Consider the following 20,329-nt stretch of genomic DNA (forward strand, 5'->3'; position numbering starts at 1 on the left):
CACTTTCGCTTGACAGCAATGTTTACATCGAACGCTTTCCGATCGGGGGCATTGTTTGTTAGCAAATAATCCTTCCAGAAAGAACGGCACACTTTTCCATTTGTACTCAGTTTGTTTCCCGTAATGGGATTTTGCTGCCTTTTTTTATTTAAATAGTGTATTTTATACCTTATTTAGTTCGTAGCTCTTAACCTATTTCTACAACATAAATATCGCACAATTATTAACAGCCACTCGCTCGCCTGTCTTCTGTTCTTTGATCAATTCAAATCCTGCTCTATCCTTCTCCTATCTCTTTCTCCCCTTCCCTTTCGCATGATAGTTCAGCCTCGCCCTCACTTCAATGCCACCTACCGCTGCAACGACCAGACTCTACCGATATTTCGCGTTTCCTGGGTCATCTGCCGTATCTCGCGCATTAGCTGCTGCATCTGGCGGAGCATCGCGCTCGGGGGACGCATCGGTGGAAGTCGGAACGGCCGTGGATTCCGCACAGTTCGAGGCACTTTTTTCGCATTACTTTTGGGCTTCCTTTGTGTGGCCCGCTTTGGTGAGCGCTTTTTGTAGATTCGCTTTTTCGTTTTCTTCATGATCATTTGGCCAGTGATTACGATTGTTGCCATTTTTTGGCGAGTGTGACTGTGAAGTGTACGGGGCCAAGAAGTACAGTACTGTAGGGGCTCTAGAAGGTTGAGAGGGTCGCTTATCACAGCTGCGGGATTCTTGAGATCCTTTTGTTTGTGTGTGTGTCCTCGGGGGAAATGTATTCCTTTGATTTGCCGCAATGGCTTCGGTGCAGGACTGAAAGCTGCGTAGAGTGATGGTCGTATCACAAGGATTTCGGTTCAGATTCGTTTGCTTTACTCACCGGCAAACGGACGACGATCGGTAAGTTTGCTCCAGCACCAAAATGAAGCCAGTTTTCCGTTCCACAACAAAGCCGAGCTGTCAACGCGTACCAGATGCGGTGCCCATGCAGCAAAACCGAACCGCTGGGCCGAATTTGAAATGGCCGTTAGTTTCATCGATTTCGATGTTGAATGTTTTATTGAAACTCGTCATTTGGTATTTCTTGTTTCTTTTGTTATAAGGTACATAAAAAACGCATTTTAATGAAAAGACAATACTCCGCTGCATTGTGTGATGTTACATCTCGTATTTATTTAGGCGTGTTTATAATTGTTCGCTTTCCGGCAAACGGCATCATTCATTAATCGTCATCGATTTGTACATTCACATTCACAAAACGGTGGTGCACGCTACAATTAAGTGGCCAGCGCATATAGTGTAGTTAATTTTACTGCTCTGCGTTAAATATATGTGTGTGTGTGTATATATATACGCTTTCTGTTTTACTTGCGGCAATAAGTGACGACCTGGGGTAGCTTTGCTAACACGTGTGTTATACGAAATTTCGATTACAATTTTGCGCGCAAGACCAAAAATATAGCTTTTTGTATGTTATTTTCATTATCTTTCATAAATATATATATTTTATAGTAGCAAATAGCATCTCGCAGCTGGTGAGGAATTTACACCTGGTAAAGGAGGCTTAATATTTTGTGCTTGCGGTATGTATCTTGCGTAGCAGTAGCATTGCGTGCACGCGGATCATATCCGCTGGTGTACCTGTTAATCACCGGTTCATTTTTTTGCTCAGGTCATGGCTATCGAGAGAGGGAGGTTTAGGGGGAAGGTCACCAGGACATTAGAAACCACGTATTACACTTTGTATTGTACGATGGGGGATCTGCTTTACACCACACAACAAACATTGATACACAAAGAGACATACAGACACGCACAGACTGGCTGCTGACCTCGATACAATTACGAAACTGCAATCGTTTAAAAATTAGGGGAAAAATCTAGACTATTTTCATGTTTCATGGGGTCCTGTTCAATGAGGGATTGTAATACGTAAAAGCTAGCTGCGCAAGCGCATAAGCTTTTAGTTTTGGCGAATCCGTGATTGCACATTCTATTGGGTACGACAGAATTAGTGAAAAAGGGTATTAGAAATGAACTAAATAAAACATTTAAATAACACGTGAAACCTTAGTGACTAGATACATAAAAGAAACAATCTTCCGCTTCCGACTACACCTTACAACTAAAATCAATGGCTGTTTGGGATAAATTACGCATAAAATCGCCTACAGGCATGAAGGATGTCAGCACACAATACCTATCCACTGACCGCCGCGCTCAGCATTGCTCCTCTTCAACCACGCACGAAAACACGATCCAACCCACGCTAAGCGCCATTTTAATCGCGACGCAGCTTCTTCATCTCCCAAGCCGTCTGCATGGACCATATGCTAAGCGGGCGCATGTAACCGATCGCCCGATAGTGCCGTTCCGCGTACACCGCCTCCGGTGTCTCAAAGTTCATGCCGATGCGCTCCGACAGCGCCTGGTACAGTCCGCCCGCCGTCTTGAACGCTTCCTCAAACATGCCCTCGTGAATCATGGTCGATGCGAGCGCGTACGTCACGCCCGTCCACACCTCCTCCCCCTGTATGGACACAGTGTCCGGGCGGCCATCCTTGTTCGGCTGCCCGCTCGGCACGTACCCATTGACCGCACCGAGCTGTCCGCCACAGAACCGCATCACGTTGTTCTCGTAGATCGTGCGCATCGCTAACCGTACATTTTCCTTCGGGAAAACGTCGTAATCGAACCCGCACGAGCGCAGATACCAGTGGCCGCACAGCTGATCCGACATGATGCTATTTTTCGACGCACTCTGCGCATCGAACCGATAGTACGTGCCGTTCCACAGCTTTTCTTCAAACGAAGCTCGCCCCTTGTCCAGGACCGCCTTGTACCGATCGCTATCCTCGTTCTGATCCAGCAGGCTGGCCATCGCCGACATGCAGTGCAGACTGGCCAGCCAAAGCCCACCGCAGTACGCGCTCGGCCCATCCATCACCCACGTGTCGTACGTTTGGTCGGGCGCTTTGCTGTTCTCGATCAGCCCGTCCCCGTCCTTGTCCCACTCGAGCGAATGTTCCAGCACCACGCGGCAGGCGGGATACATCACCTTCAGGTAGGTGAGCGCATCCATCAGATACACCTTGCCGTTCGTTTCGTTGATGTACATCGAGGCCGATTTGCGGTTGGCAGCCTTCTGGTTGCTGTCGATCGGTGAGCCGGCCCCGTTCGGCCGGTTGCGATTGTCCTGTATGTACGTGTCGTACATGCTCTCCTTGTCGATGAACTCGATCGAGCTGAACTTGCTCGCGTTTTCCGCGTTTAGCTGGGCGTAGTGGTTGAGCGTGTAGTAGTCGCGGTACACCTGCAGAATGAACTTTAGGTTCAGGTCGCGCCACTCCGACACGTCGTGGATAGGGTACGCGTTGATCAGATCGAACGGTTCTTCCGCTAAAAGTGGGTGAAATTTATGTTGAGTTTATCTCATTCTTGCCAAGATTAAGCTAAGTTAGCTTACCAGGATCACCAAGATCGTGCGGTACGGAGTTTTTAATCTTTCTCGGAATCACCTTGCCATCGTACAGATGCTTCCGTCCTTCGGTAATTTCGCGCTCTATACTGTCCTTGTAGTCGTATTGGATGCTAACCTGCAATGGAAACATGTCGGTTAATATGAGTCTTAAAACAGTATACAAAAATCTGAATAAGAGAGACTACTTTAAGCGAGACACCTAAAAAGGCTTATTTTGATTTCTAGTCCTTCCTTCTTCTCTTATACGAGTTATCAAGAGGTTTGGACAAATCTAATAGGAATTTTCATGTAAGTAATAGGAAAATCCAAAGTAATGGTAAACAAAGGTGTTAAAGCGTCCAATTTCAATCACATAAAGTTTACTTTCCATAAGAAAGAGCCCAAAAAATGTCCCAAAGCTATGAGAACAATCTCTGAAAATCCAAGATTAACTATGAAAGTGCTCCTACCTGCAGATTTGGCCACAGACTGGCCAGTGCGTGCGACGCGTAGAAGTGCACATCGTACGTCGTGTACATGCGATACTCGTGACCCTCCAGGTACGAGTAACGCCCATACGCCAGCCGAGGATCGTCAAACGGCAGATCGGTCTGATCGTCCATCGTGAACCACACGCTGCCACCGTCCGCAATGAAGTACAGCTCGTTAAAGATTGCACTCTTGTACCAATCCGGGAGATCTCTGCAATGGAGAAAGGTTCTTGGGTAAGCTCTCCATCAAAAAATGACCTCGATCGAGCTATACTTACGCATCTTCCAGTATTGGTCGCTGCCACTCGTCGATCAATCGCTCCCACTTGCCGTAATTGTTGAGCGCGTAGTCCGAGATTTGCGGTCCTGCGTCACCGCTCTTGCCGAAGTACTTCGTATAGTAGCGATGGTATTCCTTGCCGCGCTTCTGGAAATGTACCTTCGGCATGTCCCACACGAGTGCAAACTCTAGCTGCGATGTGGTGCCGGGTTGCACTAATATCTGCCCACTAACGGCAACAGCGACGTCCTTGGCTGTGAGAAAAGTAGAAAATCAATTTAATAAATTAAATAAAGCAAGATCAATTCCACCACTCAGCCCCACTCACACTTGAGCGTCTCATCGTTGGACTTCTCCGTCAGATGGCCGTTCTCCTTCAGATCGTTCCACAGCTTCTCCCCATTGCCGGTCGGGTCGAACCGCTCGCACCGCGTCAGATTGATCTCGGACGAGCTGCGGCAGCTCACACAGTACGTGCACGGCATCTCGGCGATCGTCTGCCGTATCGAGACGCCCCGTGCATTCCCCTGCGTGAACGCACTCGTCTCACTGCCACCCTCTGCATCCTGCTTCTTCGTGCCGGTTCCGTTCTTGAACGTGAACGTGAGCGTCACCTGCCGGTCCTTGTCGCACACGTTCTCGACCGTCCAGACGAACACGGCGCACGGTAGCGAGCTTTCCTTGTAGTCGTGCGGGATGATCGGCGAGATCTGGCGCTGCACCAACTTCACGCCGTGCTCGCTCAGATCGTACTCGGACCAGGCACGGGGGTACAGTGCGGTGTAGCTGCACCGGGACGCATCCAGCCCACTTTCCCAGCTGGCGAGCGGAGTCTTGGGCCGGCTGTAACGACGCGATTTGGAGGAAGAACCACCACGGTTCGCTGCTGTAGTTTGCTCGTTACTGACGATCGTTTTGTGTGTATGTGTGTTTTTGGGGTTTAGTTTGAGTTGAACGATGGTGCAAGCGAGTGTGATGTGTTAGTAGACAAGCGTTGCGGTGGTTTACAGCACAAGTTAGCGAATGTGTGTTTTTCATGTGTGTTTGGCAGAAAGGGCGTCCCGAAGCAAGTTAAGCAAAGCAAATGCGGATTCAGCACATTGCGGTGACGTAGCAGGATGAAAGAATGGTTAATGGATATTGGTAAGCGTTAGTATGACAAATCTATTAGCGTACACATTGCGTATTTATTAGTAGATACAGAAACATTGATATCCCATAAATTGATTAAATTAAAGAGATTAAACTACTTGCTATTTTATTACGAACATTGGTTTTCCAGGAGTTTTCATAGTTTTGGGACACTTTATTGACTCTTTCCTAACTGAAATGAAATTTATCCAATCGGATTTGTACTCTATAGCACCCATGTTTAACAATTCTATTAAGAATGTTCAAATAGCCTGTCCTAAAAGGGTACCATAGAGTCCAATCTCCAACATATCAATTTCACTTCCAAGAATAAAGAGTCAAGGAAGTGTCCCACAACTATGAGAAGTCCTGACAAACCCTTAAAGCAAATGATTATTTGTTACAGAAAGATGAACACAGAACACACATTGTGGTTTGATTGCAGATCGAGGATCACGTCCTCTACCAATCCTGGATCTAGTGCAATCGAGAGAATCATTTATCCCTAAACAGATGGCATTGGCAGGTTTAAATAAAAATAAATTAAAGTATAAGAACTGTATTTCAAAAGCTGATTTTGAGATCGAACATTACCGGGCTGGATTGTCCTACATGTCTCTAGCTAAATAAATTTATAATTTATGAGAAAAACGTAAATGTTAACCATAATAATGATAAAATAAAAAAGCAACTAACAACCACAACAACACTCTTTAATCGCGATGTTATTAATTATTATTAAGTAACCAAAATAACAAAGAAATAAATTGTTCAAATCTTAGTTGCAAGAAGATCGTTATAGTTTCTCCACATTTTTATACTCTGTTAAATAGTTATTCTCATTCAATTTAACAAAATTCTCCCTAATTTATTTGCAATGAGACCATACACTCTATTATTTTTCGAAAGGAACTATTTTTAGCGCATCTTTTATTAGCTCAAAAGTGCTCGCCATATAATGTAATGATCGGTCAGCCAGCTGGTTCAATGATAATAGCACCGGCTCATGTAAATGTCGGTGGTAGTTCGAATCTCACTCATCCTGAGATCTCCATCTCAGTGCAGACTATTAATAAGCGATTTCATAGAAGTAGTTGCGTACTAAGCCTGTATAAATACAGCATATAAACCTCGTATGAGTATTTTTAAATCTTCCCGGTAATCGCATTCATAATGAAGCATTGCAATACGATAGCATGGAATTTTTAAGTCAAGCTTGCTCTGAACACTGAACCTAGCTTACGAAATTCTATGATGATTATGCTATTGGATCTTCACATGTCAACGCACACGTAATAGTTGACACATTTCAAACACAAACAAACACATTGTAAATCACATCATTTCAAACACACAGTTGACGATCATATGTCATTTAAAATTGGCCTCCATCCTCTCGTCGTCCACATCCAATGTGTCATCGATGCCTTGCTTCACGCCTAAATAAACCCCCTTCAGACACTGCTATTGAGGAACGCGCGTACACAACAAATTATCATCATCTTTTTAGCATCGTATTCCAGAGGAAGGCAAATATTAGTTCCAGCACTGTGATGTCTTTTGCTACACCCTCTTTTGCCATCACTAATTCAGCTGTGTAGCATCCCAGCAGGCCAATCGTTAAGATAAAATGAAGCCTAACATCATTCACAGTGACGAAGGCGTGTTGAATGCGTTGCTTATACACACAAGGAGGGAGGGTGGCACCAGCCCGCCCCGCCACTTTGGCCGGGAAGTGTCGTATTACCTTCAACCGCAACAACGACAACAGGTACGCTAAACGTTGCAACCACAAGCCCGGTACAAAACTGCATTTAAACGCACCGATTTGGCTCCAATTTCATCCGAAGTTTCAGTTCGTACCAGTTGAAGGGATGCAAAGGAATGGTATAATTAATTTGAAAAAGAGAAAAACTGCCTTCGAAGCGATTCTATAATGATTCCGTACAAGATCTCTATGTACTATAGGCAGCTTCAAAGCAATCATGCTGCTTTGAGCAAGTGGAAAATCAACCATTTGTCCATAAAGCACATAACGAAGGTTGCAGACGCTGAGCCAATTGTAATAGAGCAAATCATTTACAGCACACACGTGCCGCCACTTGTGGGCGAGTTTTCTTATTTTCTACAAGTGTGGAGCAAAGGTGCTCCGATCCTCAACAACCACGGACGACGACGGCTACGTCTGATCCCTGTTTCCGTTTGTTGATTTACGAAAGGGATGCGCGAATGGAGAAAAATATGTCGCCCACGGTTATTTTTTGCTGCCACTAACAATGCCACTGCACAAGAACAACCTATTCCGTGAGCTTGTGGCAAAAAACGGTACATTAACGCAGAGGGGGGAATAACAACAACAACTAGGAAATAAAACCAGCCCAAACCCGCAAGACAAAAGCCTTCGCCAGACGATGGGAATCGATTTTCTGCACGGAGGACCTCCACCAGTAAGCCCATAAACCGGAACAAGCCATCGTCATCCCTAAGGCATCTCTTCTACAGCTATTTCCGCGGGGTTTAGGCTACAGTTCTTGCCATAGTTTTATTTTGTCCCACGTTTGCCCTCGTATCCACCGTGTGTGTGTACATGTTTGGTCTGGTTTAGTTTCCTCATTTTCTTGGGCTTTATTTTCAATCGTGCACTAAAGAAAACGTCCTAACCTCGCGGTGTGTGTGTGTGGCACATTGTAGTGCAGTGTAGCGACAATAATGCAGGGGGAAAAAGTGCATTACGGAAGTGAATGCAGGGCGGGGTCCTTGCCAGGATCAACTCCAACAGTCTCGCCCAGTCTGCACGCTATCGACATGTTTCCAGGCGATGGTTTTTAATTTGATGAAACCAAACCGTGGGAAGGAGGGAATCGTCCGTGAGCGGTTGTGGAAATCTAGAACGTTTTGAAAAAATAAATCCATTGCGATCTGGATCAGCAAGAGAGCAGGAGCTGTGGATGCGAAGAACGTAGAATTTGTGGTCCCTTCGAGTTGTTGGACCGGGATTGGGAGATTGGCAGTAATCGGGGATAGCCTGCAGGCACACCATCGTTGCACTGCAGCTCACCATCCAGCGCGAGCGTCGCTCGTAAAATGGTAAATTTTTTATTCAATTATAAACTCCGGTGCAACTTTTCCATCCAACAGGGTGTGTGTGTGTATGTGTGGTGTGTGAATGATGAAAAATATTTCCCCAATCGGGGGAATAGAACAAGTGGGATTTAATGAATGTACGTTTCGCTCTGCGTTTGTGTATGTGTGAATAGGGTTTTTACAGCTTTCCCAGCTCAATACAATCCTTCCCTCAGCGCAAATAAAAACCCCTTCATCTCGTTTACTTTGCACCTCTTTTCATTTGAGTTTCATTTCATTTTTGCTGCATTAAGTTCGCGGGTAAAAAAAAGAACGATTTAACCACTCGGACATGGAGCAGCAGTGCATGTTGCATCTGTACAGCGCATTTGCATTGAAGGTGAGTGCCGTTGAAAGAACCCCACTCCTGTGCTGTACAATGCACGGCGATAATGGATTGGATTTAAGTGAAAAGATTTTTAGTCCTTTAGGCAAAAACAGGAGCACTTAGAAAGTGAGAAATGCAAAATAAAAAAAGGATATTAAATAGGATTAAATGAAAACGATATTTAAAATACGCTGCCAGCTTATGAAAATAAAGTGAGAAAAGAATGTGAAAGAGTGCTTTATATATTTCTAATAGACGACATTGGAATTAAATCAATAAACTAACCAACAAGGAGAAGCCCAAGAGGAAGCAAAGTATTCGTTAGATGTACTGAACTGTTCAAGTTAAGAAGAGCCAAATAATATTAAAAAGTAGCTATACGTTGAGGACTAATATAGGAAGATGAAGCTTAGCTAACCGGAGATACGTCGATACTCGATAATTCTGGTATATGTTTACTTTACTTTCCTTTGAACTTATTGGCGATGCATAGCTTTCTCATCTTTCAAGCAACAGAGCACCCGAGTGCATGAAGCATTTGTGCAAATACCGTATAACTGCCGTACTCAGTCGGACAAAACGAACAGAGAGGCCCATGATTCTGATAAAATAAATACCTGCAGCAAGAACAAGAACACCCACAGCAAGAGGCAGCCTCACCTTCCTTGCTATAAATCCAACCATGAATGAAACATAAAAAGTAATTAAACAGCAAACAAATAAGACCACCAACAAATACTTAAATATCGAATTAAAAAAAATTAATGAAATTATGCATCTACCCTCCTGATTGCTGATTTTTTTAAACTTTTGATGAAACTGAGCTTACTCTTCCTATTGATAAATGAAGCGAGAATACTTAAGTGATTTTGTCTACATAAGATGGAAATGAATAACATCTTATTATGAAACAAAGCAACGGGCAAATTAATTTACAACAAAAGTGATAAGAAAAAGGTGAGCTTTAATATCCAAAACAATCTCAAGTATTGGATTTATTGGATTTATTGGACGCACAGTGGTATACTATATAATACATCATGTTATGCCAAACAATAATAAATAATTTCTATTACAATTTAATTTGAAAAGAGGTAAACATGAAACAACATTACTAATTGAATACAAATATAAAAAAAATTCAAACACAACAAGAAATCACGCTGATTGTACCAATAACAGTAAACAAAAAAAATGAAAATAAATAAAACTCTAATTTCGTTTTACTATCAATAACAAAGATCAATTAAAAAACAATTAAAAATGGATACACAAGAACGTATAAGTAAACAAACAACAAATAATCAATCAATTACTAATACGTGTGACCAATCGAATAAAAACATAAAAGGCATGACCGAAAGGCATGACATTGAGTGAATTGAACACGAATTGTGTTACTAAACAGGAAAAAACGTAACACCAAACAAAGTGTGAGAGATTTGAAAATGCATGACTGGTTTTTTGAACTTTCAATTAAAACATAATTGCAATACGAATAAACGTTGATACAAATGAAAAAGAATGCATCAACAAAGAGTAAATATTAAATAATTAAGTAAGAAAGAAACAAAAAAAAACTAAGCAAATATTAGAAAACTAACACGAATAAGATTGTGGTGTTTTAAAACATGTGGTTAGAAAATTTAATTTACCTTTAATTAAAAGCTTCTTTTAATACGAAAAAACATCGATCAAATACATAAATCGGAATAACAAATTGAACTCAAGGAAAAAGGGAGTTAAGGGAAAAAGGGAGTCAAGGGAAAATAAAGTTGTTTTGCTGTGGACAAATTGCTTTTCTTCTAGCTATTTTCATTTCGTTTGTTTATTGGAATTGTAAGAAAATACTTTATCAAACGAGTATTTTGAGTGGTTTTCCGTTGGTAGGAAAGAGCTCCAGCAGAGCTTTCCGGAATGATGAAGATGTCAAAAACATCCTAAACGTTGCTATTACTCTTCCAGCCTCGTGCCAGCCATGATCGAACGATTTCACCACTGAAAACAGTGCTCCACCGAGGAAAAGGGAGAGATTTGGGTTTGTTTTGATTGCTGGTGGAATGTTTTTTCTCTCCCTTCCTCTTCTCCACGCGTCTAAAAGTGGACCAATTTTGTCTGGTCGGATTGTTTTATCGCATACACGTTTGCCTTCCAGCTGTGGCGCGTTCGTAGAGCCAAACAAAAAAGACCGCTTGGACAGTAAAAACAAAAATCTGTTATTCCAATCATGCCAGCCCATGAACGGCTGTCCGATTTCGGTGATGCTTGTTTTCTACCCAGCGTCCCCAAACGTTGGTTGACGACTGTCTGTGCAGCCTGTGCAATGTCGCGACGTCGATAGATGTGGCCATCCAGGACGATGCGTCCACATGATGCCTCTATCGTAGCGCACGGAGTGTGAGGTCTTATCCACTTATCGCGGTGTACATCGAGGGCTCGCCACTTGCCCCAAACCCACTGGGTTGGATGCATCAGGATATTCAATTAGCCAGCGAGCAAACAGAGCTCATAGAGAGAGAGAGAGGGAGAGCAAGCTTAGAGAGGTAGAAAGAGAAGGACAGAGAGCTAAGGAAAACCCAAGCTGGCTGTGAAAAACGAACGGCGGAACGGAACGATTTACATCGTCGCCAGACTCGCTGTGGCACTTCCGGTTGCGCTCGAAGGCGCGGCAGAACAAATTTTGTACAGTGAACGAAGAGTGCCTAAAGGGGGGAGGAAGCGAGAAGAGACGTTGAGGGGTGGTAATGGGGTGTATTGGAACGAAATTGCGTTCAACATTCAAAATGCCGTAAAAAACGGGCGGTGATTGCTGGAAAACAGCGTTCCGTGGCGAGCGTTGAGAGAGTTACAGTTTTCGGAGAATTCGTTTGATATAAGTGTGTCTTTGGATAGAGAAAGATGTATGATGTATGAAGAAGATTATCAAACTATATTAAATAAAATTAAAATATGAAAAATTAATTCAATCATTAGGAGGATATTATACAATGAACACTTATTTAAAACAAACTAAAATGATAATCATTAGAAATGATAAATAACAACAAAAAAGCATCAAAACAAACTTATCAATCTGCACACTAACTACCACAAACACAGCCAAGCCAGCTCTAAGGTACAAACAGCACGACGGAATGGGGGAAAAAAGCATGCAATCAACACACATTTACTACTTCGGCCCTCCGGCGTCGCGACACATTCGGTCAGCGTCAGTGCCCGTTATAGGTCCGCTCTAGAGGGCCGAGGGCAGGTTACATTCCCCCTACTACAACCACTAATAAAATCCCAACGAAAACGGTACTGAAAGGGAAGGAAAAATTGGCCGGGGACAAAATCCCCATCCTGCCACAACTATGGCACAGACGGTGGTGGTAAGGACTCGCCAGTACATAGACACAAACACACCCGCACATACACACTCACCTGTAGGTCGACAGCAGACTGTGGAATATGGTGGCGCCAGTTTCGTCCTTAATCGTTACGATGAACTGATTGGCGTGCACGGTGTTGTACTCGTACAGGCCCGGCTTCAGCTGGTAGCGGCAGAACTCGCCGGCGAATCCGCGCCCGATCGTGCCGGCGCCAATGCCGCCGAGCGGTGCGCCGTAGATCTGCTTGCCGTTCTCCGTGTACCAGTAGTCCATCAGCACCTGGCGGCCCTCGCGCGCCACCTTCCAGTAGTAGGGAATGTATCTGGGAGTAATGAAAGGAAAAGCCGTTAGAGAGAGAAAGAGAGAGAGAGAGAGAGAGAGAGAGAGAGAGAGAGAGAGAAAGAAGGAAGGTTTTGTTTGAAGTTTGAAGACGGGTTCGATAGGGGGGGATGGCAGCGATGTAGACTTTTACTTCTTCATTATTTACTTGCTACCAGACCAGGTCGCAAAATGCAAATTTTCCCTTCTTTGGAATGTGCGTCTTTTAATGGCGTGGAAGTGTTTCGTTGTATAGTGAAGGTGTTTTTTTTAAAGTTGGGCGCGTAATTGGTAGACCATTTATTGAAACAGAGTTAAGCGACATTTTAGCGTAAATGAAACAATTAAAATAATTGATTGGTAAATCAGTAAATGGAAGGAGAGCGATTTCTGATGCAAATTGAATCGGTTCAACGACTGGGACCTATGGGGAGGATTCTTCTAATCAGGCCGGAAATGTTCGGTTCCCATCTGGAACGTCCTGTCTCCAGGTGGGGCTTATTTTGACCTAAAATATTTGGACACATTTTAGTGACATGATGATGTAATTTTCATTCAGTAGTTCTGACGTTTTATGCACCAAATAACATGTTATTGGATTCCAAACTAAATAATCAGCATTTTCATTAAAAAAGATCTTTAAGTTAATATATGTATATAAAATATATATCTTATAGTTAATATATTTTAACTTTGTTTCAATCACTGCTGAAAAATGTCAGTGTCAACGGCGTAAACAAATCTGACTGACACAATATCCATATCAGCGTCACGTACTCAACTGTGATGACCAGAGGTGATACTCAAAACGATTGGTGTGACCATTACGTGCTTTGTGACATTTTTACGATCATCCATTGGTCAATCATTTTGTGTTTAATTTGCTTTGGTCACTTCTGCGAAATGTCACTGTTATGACTGAATGACATGTAATGACAAATTCCGACTGAAAAAAAAATGTCAGCGTCACGAGCTCTACTGTGATGATCGGAGGTGAGACTCAAATCAACTGAAACAATGACATTTGGCAGCACTGATCCCACAGCCAGAAGTCATGATTATGCTTGCGAAGGTATTAAGCTCAGAGTATCGGTTATAACACAAGCACTCGCACAGCACGTTTAGCATGTCATGATTCACTGTCATTGAGTATCAGCAATGATCATCAATCTACCACGAATATGTTCATTGCTTTCGGTTGTGATTATCGCATGATTTTCATGACATTTTGCAACACTGGTTTCAATACTTGTCAGCACCATTCCTTCACACGTTTGCGTGAAGTATTGGTGAATAACAGTAAACACTATTAAGAGAGGTAAAAGTAAATGTGATTGTGAGTTCATATTCATTCATTGGGTAATTTAATTACCCTTCGTACGAGAGGTAAAACAAATTGACTTTCATAAAGTAGCATACCTAAAACATGTATTAGCACTTTCTAAATAAATATGATCAAAACCCCACAATGTTCACTATATGCATAAGGCCGAATGATAGAAATCAGTTAAGTAATTCATTGAAAAAATGCCAACTCTAGAGCTCTAATTATAATATTAAGAGGATTGACGTACCGTTACACTTCATGGTACATAATTTTGATAATTAGACAAAATATTAATAAACTGAGATTTCACATTAAATATACATGTCTGAGAGAGGCGAAAGAACTCCGCAGGAGCCAAAGCCTCTCTAAACCATACTAACAACAACATGTCTGAGACAATTTAAAAAAAATGCAAACATAACGTTCACAGCGGAACGAAACATTCGCCGCATTTGGAAGCTTTCTCTACATTTACATAATTTGTACATAATTTACAAGTATTTGTTTCATGTTTAATAAAGTATGTTCATGTCAATAAGGGAAGAAATGCTGCATTGGATACATTACATAAACAAAAGTATGCCCAAACAGCACGTTCTAAATCCATTCGAAAATGTTTCCAAACGCTTGGAGTGTATTAATAGCACACTTGCATTTAGTTTGCCCCTCCAGGCTGGTGCAAACCACGTAAATAGGAAACATTTTTTTATGATTTACCATCGATGCATTCAAGCCGTATAAACTCCCTTGCTGAGACCCATGTTTACGTACATGGGATGGTTGCACTTAGGCATCCCAACAAGCGATCCAATTTCCCGCTGATCGTGTTATTCTTGTGTTTTTTTGGTGTGCTGCAGAAGCTTCTCCCAATGGAAAGCAGTTTGTTTCTGTGTGTGGTCACCGATACTGGTAATAAAAGTGATCGCACTAAATTTAGCTTCCTTTCTTTGTTGGAGCCCTCCCAGTAGGGGGCGTACATGATTCATGTTATGATCTCTGCTATGCCGCAACAACAGCAAGCATTATATCCGCCGACTTACGCAGTGGAGAACCACTTGAGAAGTGAGGATGAAGTTGTTGTTTTTTTTACACCAACTTCTTCCCCATCTTGGTGCGTCGTTTGCGTTTGTTGTGTAAGATAGAAATGATGAATCTAGATAACGGAATGGTATATTTTGGCTTTTTCTGCTCGGCGATCTTATTGCCACATGGCCTCTTGAGCAAGCAAAACTTTTATGTTTGTGAATTTATTTTTTTTGCGTGTGCAGTAAAAATCCTCTCTAGAAAAAGGGATTTCCTGTCGTAAAAATGTTGGTAAGAAAAATAAACAAGAAAAAAGAGTTTTAAAGATAATTTTGACAAAAACTGGCCTGCTGCACTGTTTAATTACAAAGACGTGTTGAGGACAAATTATAATAGTGAATATATGTACAAGAAAATGTTATATCTTATGGTTAACCTCAGTTTTTTTAACTCCTCAAGATTCATCATTTCGTTCTTTCAACAAAGAACACTATTCTCCTTTTATCATGAGATGTTGGCAGACTGGTTAATTTTTTTGAAAGATAAGCCTCAAATGCCTTTAATGCGCACAATCTATTACACATCACACAACGTTAAACGTTTTTATCGTCCCCGAACCAATGTATCACCCGAAGGCAGCGCCCATTCGCCTCATCTATCACGTTTGATCCATCGCATGCACTGCTCGCAAACACACACACACACATTTCTGGAAAGAGCAGAACCACAGGCACCACACTTGGAAGCGTTTATCGAACACGTGCTTGGCTGATTGCATCATTGCCGAAAAAGATAAAGTACCGAGAGGCCAAACAAAGGCCAAACCGAAAGACGGCGCGATCACTTGAAGCATCGGCTTCGGGTGAAGAAAAAGGGCAAACTTGATGATGTAGTGTGTGAGTACGGCCACGGTCGACGGTTTATGTTTACTTTCCGCTACACTTAGCCTTTGCGTGGCCGTGGGTGATAAGAAAGATGCGTGCTGCCTATTGCCGCGCTGTGCTTCCCGCATAAAGGCGTGCGAAACAGTGCGAAGGGAAGGCTATTGAGGCTAGAAACTAGACGGCAATCAATATTCGTTGATTTAGTGTTATGGAATATGTTAACCAAACTGCCAACGTTCGTTAATGTGGGTAGATGATCGAATCTTTCCGAGCGTAGCATAAAATAGTGCTTGCCATGCTGTTATTCATTTACAAGAAGTTATATTACTATCACGAAATGGAACGAGTAAAATTTTTCCACCAGAATACAAATTCAAACTATCAGTATATGGCTTAAAATGTCTAACTAAAACCTGTTTTTTGTTCAGGCAAAATCCGAACCACTAGTTCCGCCTGGAGTCGGAATCATCTGCAGCCTTATCGAGTCTCCTAGAGTCTCCCGGAGTCTCCCGCAGTCGTCCAGAATCGTCCGGAGTTGTTCGGAGTTGTCCGGAGTTGTCCGGAGTCTCTCAGAATCGTTTGGAGTCGTCCGGAGTCGGAGTCGTTCGAAGTCCGAGTCGTCCGGAGTCGTCCGGAGTTGACCAGAGGTGTTCCGAGTCGTCCGGAGTCGTTCAGAGTCGGCCGGAGTCGTCCAAAGTCGGAGTCGTTCGAAGTTCGAGTCGTCTGGAGCTGACCAGAGGTGTTGGGAGTCGTCCGAAGTCGTTCAAAATCGGAGTCGTTCAAAGTCGGAGTCGTCCGGAGTCAGCCGGAGTTGACCAGAGGTGTTCGAAATCGTTCAGAGTCGGCCGGAGTCGGCCGGAATCGCCCAAAGTCGGAATCGTTTGAAGTCCAAGTCGTCCGGAGTCGTCCCGAGTCGACCAGAGGTGTTCGGAGTCGGCTGGAGTTGACCAGAGGTGTTCGGAGTCGTCCGGAGTCGTTCGAAATCGGAGTCGTTCAAAGTCGGAGTGATCTGGAGTCGTTCAGAGTCGTCCAGAGTCGTTTGATGTGGGAGTCGTTCAAAGCCGGAGTCGTCCGGAGTCAGCCGGAGTTGACCAGAGGTGGTCGGAGCCGTCCGGAGTCGTCCGAAGTCGTCGGGAGTTGTTCGGAGTCGTCCTAAGTCGGTTGGAGTCGTCCGGAGTCGTTCGGAGTCGTCCGGAGTCGTACGGAGTCGTTCGGAGTCGTCCGGAGTCGTTCGGAGTCGTTCGGAGTCGTTCGGCGTCGGCCGGAGTCGGCCGGAGTCGTTCGAAGTCGGAGTCGTTCAATGTCGGAGTCGTACGGATCCGTCCGGAGTCGACCGGAATCGGAGTCGGTCGGAGTCAACAGCAGCCTACCGGTACAATTTTCTTGTGGTCAATGATTCAATTACTTTATGTTTTTTGTCTTTCATTGCGCGGGCACTTCACAGGCCCGGGGCACTTCACAGGCACAGGGTACACAGGCCTTTGTTTTGATGGCCAACTTTGGACAACTCCGAACGACTCCGACTCCGAGCGACTCCGAACGACTCCAGATGACTACGAATCCGAATGATTTCGGACGACTCCAGATAATGCTGGACGGACCTACTTTCCGGAGTCTGTTTCTAAATGATCCAGGTTGGATCAAAGTCGGATTTTTGCCAACTTTAACTATCACTAAGTCCCAACTAATACCTGTTCAACGACAATTATTTAAGGAATATACATTTTCGATATATAAAATGACTTCTGAGAAATAGCTAACGAGAAAGAAAAAATGAAATGTGCTACAGAAGAAGAAAAAAGTGTCTCAATTAACATAAAAATAAATGAAAATAAGGAATAATAAACGATAGTTGAAGAAATAAAAAAACTCTAAACAGAAAACAGAAAAATAAACCTACAAATTCCTTAAATAACATGAAAATGTTACCAGATAATATAAAATACGAGCAAAACATGAAACAAATCAATCGAACGTAAAGAATCACGCACTTTTTTGTCGCATCAATAGTTTCATATCTTCAGAACAGAGTTCCAACAGCCAGTAATTGAGATCATTAATAACAAAACAACATGCCAAAAATGGTACGTTGCGTGAAGTAGATTACCATATCTAGCGAGTTGAAAAGGCAAATGGAATAAAAGCAAAGCTTCGCCAGGAACACACACAAAAAATCGATACACTGAGACTTTGTTGGTTGCAAAAAAGGGACCAAACCCACTCGAGACAGTTTGTCTTGTCTTTGGTGGCCTCGCGCTCCCGGTCTTCACTCCACTCCTCATTACCGGTGCACGCCAGGTGGGAAGTAGCAAAAAAAAAAGGACATCAACAAAGAAAAGCGAAAGCTCCCTAATAAGGATGGCAGCGCCTACTGAGTGCCACAAGCGCACACACACACACAACACCATCACCATTATTTTATCTCCCAAAAGTGCTCGGCAGGGACGCAGCACATACCGGCCAACGTGACATTCAAGACCATACTTTCGAGGTCATTTGCAACCGAATACCCTTGAACGTGCGAACATCGGCGCGGTGACACAGCAGCACACTCTGTGCGGAAAGAATTAAACCCATTCTTGCCAGTTGCTTATCTTCGTTCATTCCGTCTCCCGTCTCAGATCAAAGGTTCTACTGTTTTTTTTATTAATCGCTGCAAAAAATTACGGCAAACACGCACGACCCGCCGTGGGGAATGATTTCATCAAATTCACATTCAGCGCGCGTGAGGGAGCGCGAGAGGCCAGCCAGGCAGCACCACTCTCTCTCCGTGGGTTGCGTTTTTTAATCTTCTCATCGGTCGGAAGTACAAGAGAGGGGGATGATTATGGGGAAGACATAGGGAGGGTTGGGGGTTTATCACTCACCTCAACGCCAGCGGTACCATGGACAGGATCTGCCGGAACGAGGGGCGCAAGTTTTGGTTGCGGGTGTCGCTAAAGACATGGTTGAACTTGAGCTTTAAGCCGTACTGCGGCACGGCGGCCACTTGTTGTTTAAAGTCGCTCATCGATTGCACACTGTCACCGTCCATCGTTGCACCGGTGGGGGGGGGGGGGGGGACGAAGGGTCGGGTTGTATCAGATGTTATCAGAAAAATGCACACAAATACACACAGGCACACCTGTGACAAACACCACTTAAAAGCACTGTATTTTCGCTATCTGTACGGGAAACTCTCTTCTAATGCACTTTCTTTGTTGCTACACACACGGCTCACAGGGCGACCGAAAACCACGTAGGCTGCACAGAAAGCTCCCGCAAAACCCTCCCTAGTGGTGATGTATAATTGAGCACAATCTCGATTCCCCCACACACTACGGCCTTTCTTCACTCTTCTAACACCGTGACACCTGCATACTATCACAGCAAAACGCACAGAAAGCACACCGATTTACTAAAAAACACTTATCACACAACAATCACACCGTGTGGTATAGGTACACACACACACGCACACACTGGTTTTTTGTTACCTTTTCCGGCCCTTAGTGCACTAGCGTAGGGCAGAGGGTAAATGCAACAATTCTTCTTCGCGGTCACTTTCACCGTTCCCGTGCCGAACGTCGACTGGGCGCTCTCGCTCACCGTGCAGCAACTATTGTTTCGCGACTGTGTGTGTCGGTCGGTCGGTCGGCCCGTGTGTCTTTCGCGGCTGTCACACGCGTGTGCTTGCTTTGGTGCGTGCGTACGAGAGCATAAACAGCCCGAGCGAGTTGGCTCTGGCAGCAGGAGCGGACGAAGTTTCTACATAGTGGCGCACTATGGTTACGGCGGTGTCAAAATGTGGGATAAACGACTTTCTTGTAGTTAGTGAATCTATAAAAAATGATAAAATTATTTGTTGTTTTGTGCCTAGTTAATAAGACTACTGGAGTTACACACACGAATTATAATAGCCAATAGTTTAGTGCGGTACGATTTTATGCTTCAATAGTACACGAGTATCAATCCTAGCCTATCCATTTCTATGGATTGTTAAAAAAAATATGCTCACTTAATGTATCGTGTTGATAACAATTGAAAAAGATGAATGAGGCCAATCGGCTCAAAGTGTTTAAAAAAAAAACAAAAAAAAAGGTTGATCACAAATATTTTAAAAATATTGCTTTTAGATATAAGAAGAAAAATCTGCAAATAAAAATGTATTGTATGTTTAATTTAATGTTGTTCAAATGATTTTAGTGTTTTGTGAACTTCAAATATATTTCAAGCATTTTTCATTTAATTTTTATAAGAATAATGTCTTACAATTGATATAGTTAGATTCACCAAATTGCCTTCAACTCTTCTATTTTACACAAAGTCACAAACGGCAATATTACATCAAGTGTTCACAATATTTACATTTCTAATATTACATTTGTATGATACTAAAAGATTCCATAGTCCCTATGAACCGAACAGCAAAAGTACGGTTTACACACACTGTCAACATGCGCTGCATACATCTTAGCTCATAAATATGCAAACTAACAAAAAAACAGTAAAAATAATGTGAAAATAATGTAAAGGTTTTCAAAAGCAGCTGAAAATTTAATATTAAAAAATGAAAGAAAATAAGTAAATATTTAAGAAACATTGCCGCACAAATCTGATTCGGAT

General features: G+C 43.2%; 1 protein-coding gene across 3 annotated transcripts; it reads right to left on the minus strand.

Moving 5' to 3' along the window:
* Window positions 1-92: 92 nt before the first annotated feature.
* LOC1279803 (non-lysosomal glucosylceramidase) lies at window positions 93-19,483 on the minus strand. 3 transcript variants are annotated; one of them, XM_061661727.1, is made up of 8 exons: window positions 18,592-19,483; window positions 12,225-12,494; window positions 4,548-5,062; window positions 4,218-4,473; window positions 3,919-4,150; window positions 3,455-3,584; window positions 869-3,387; window positions 93-808 (listed from the first exon to the last, which is right to left on the minus strand). In XM_061661727.1, exons 1-7 carry the CDS (start codon window positions 18,756-18,758, stop codon window positions 2,270-2,272), a joined length of 2,688 nt encoding a protein of 895 aa, XP_061517711.1. In that variant the 5' UTR covers window positions 18,759-19,483; the 3' UTR covers window positions 93-808; window positions 869-2,269. The 3 variants fall into 3 exon arrangements, with proteins under 3 accessions (XP_061517711.1, XP_061517709.1, XP_061517710.1); XM_061661725.1 differs by having other exon boundaries at window positions 4,548-5,122; window positions 18,592-19,479; XM_061661726.1 differs by having other exon boundaries at window positions 93-3,387; window positions 4,548-5,122; window positions 18,592-19,479.
* Between the last annotated feature and the right edge of the window lie 846 nt (window positions 19,484-20,329).

Source organism: Anopheles gambiae, chromosome 3, assembly GCF_943734735.2.
Source record: "Anopheles gambiae chromosome 3, idAnoGambNW_F1_1, whole genome shotgun sequence".
Lineage (NCBI taxonomy): Eukaryota > Metazoa > Arthropoda > Insecta > Diptera > Culicidae > Anopheles > Anopheles gambiae.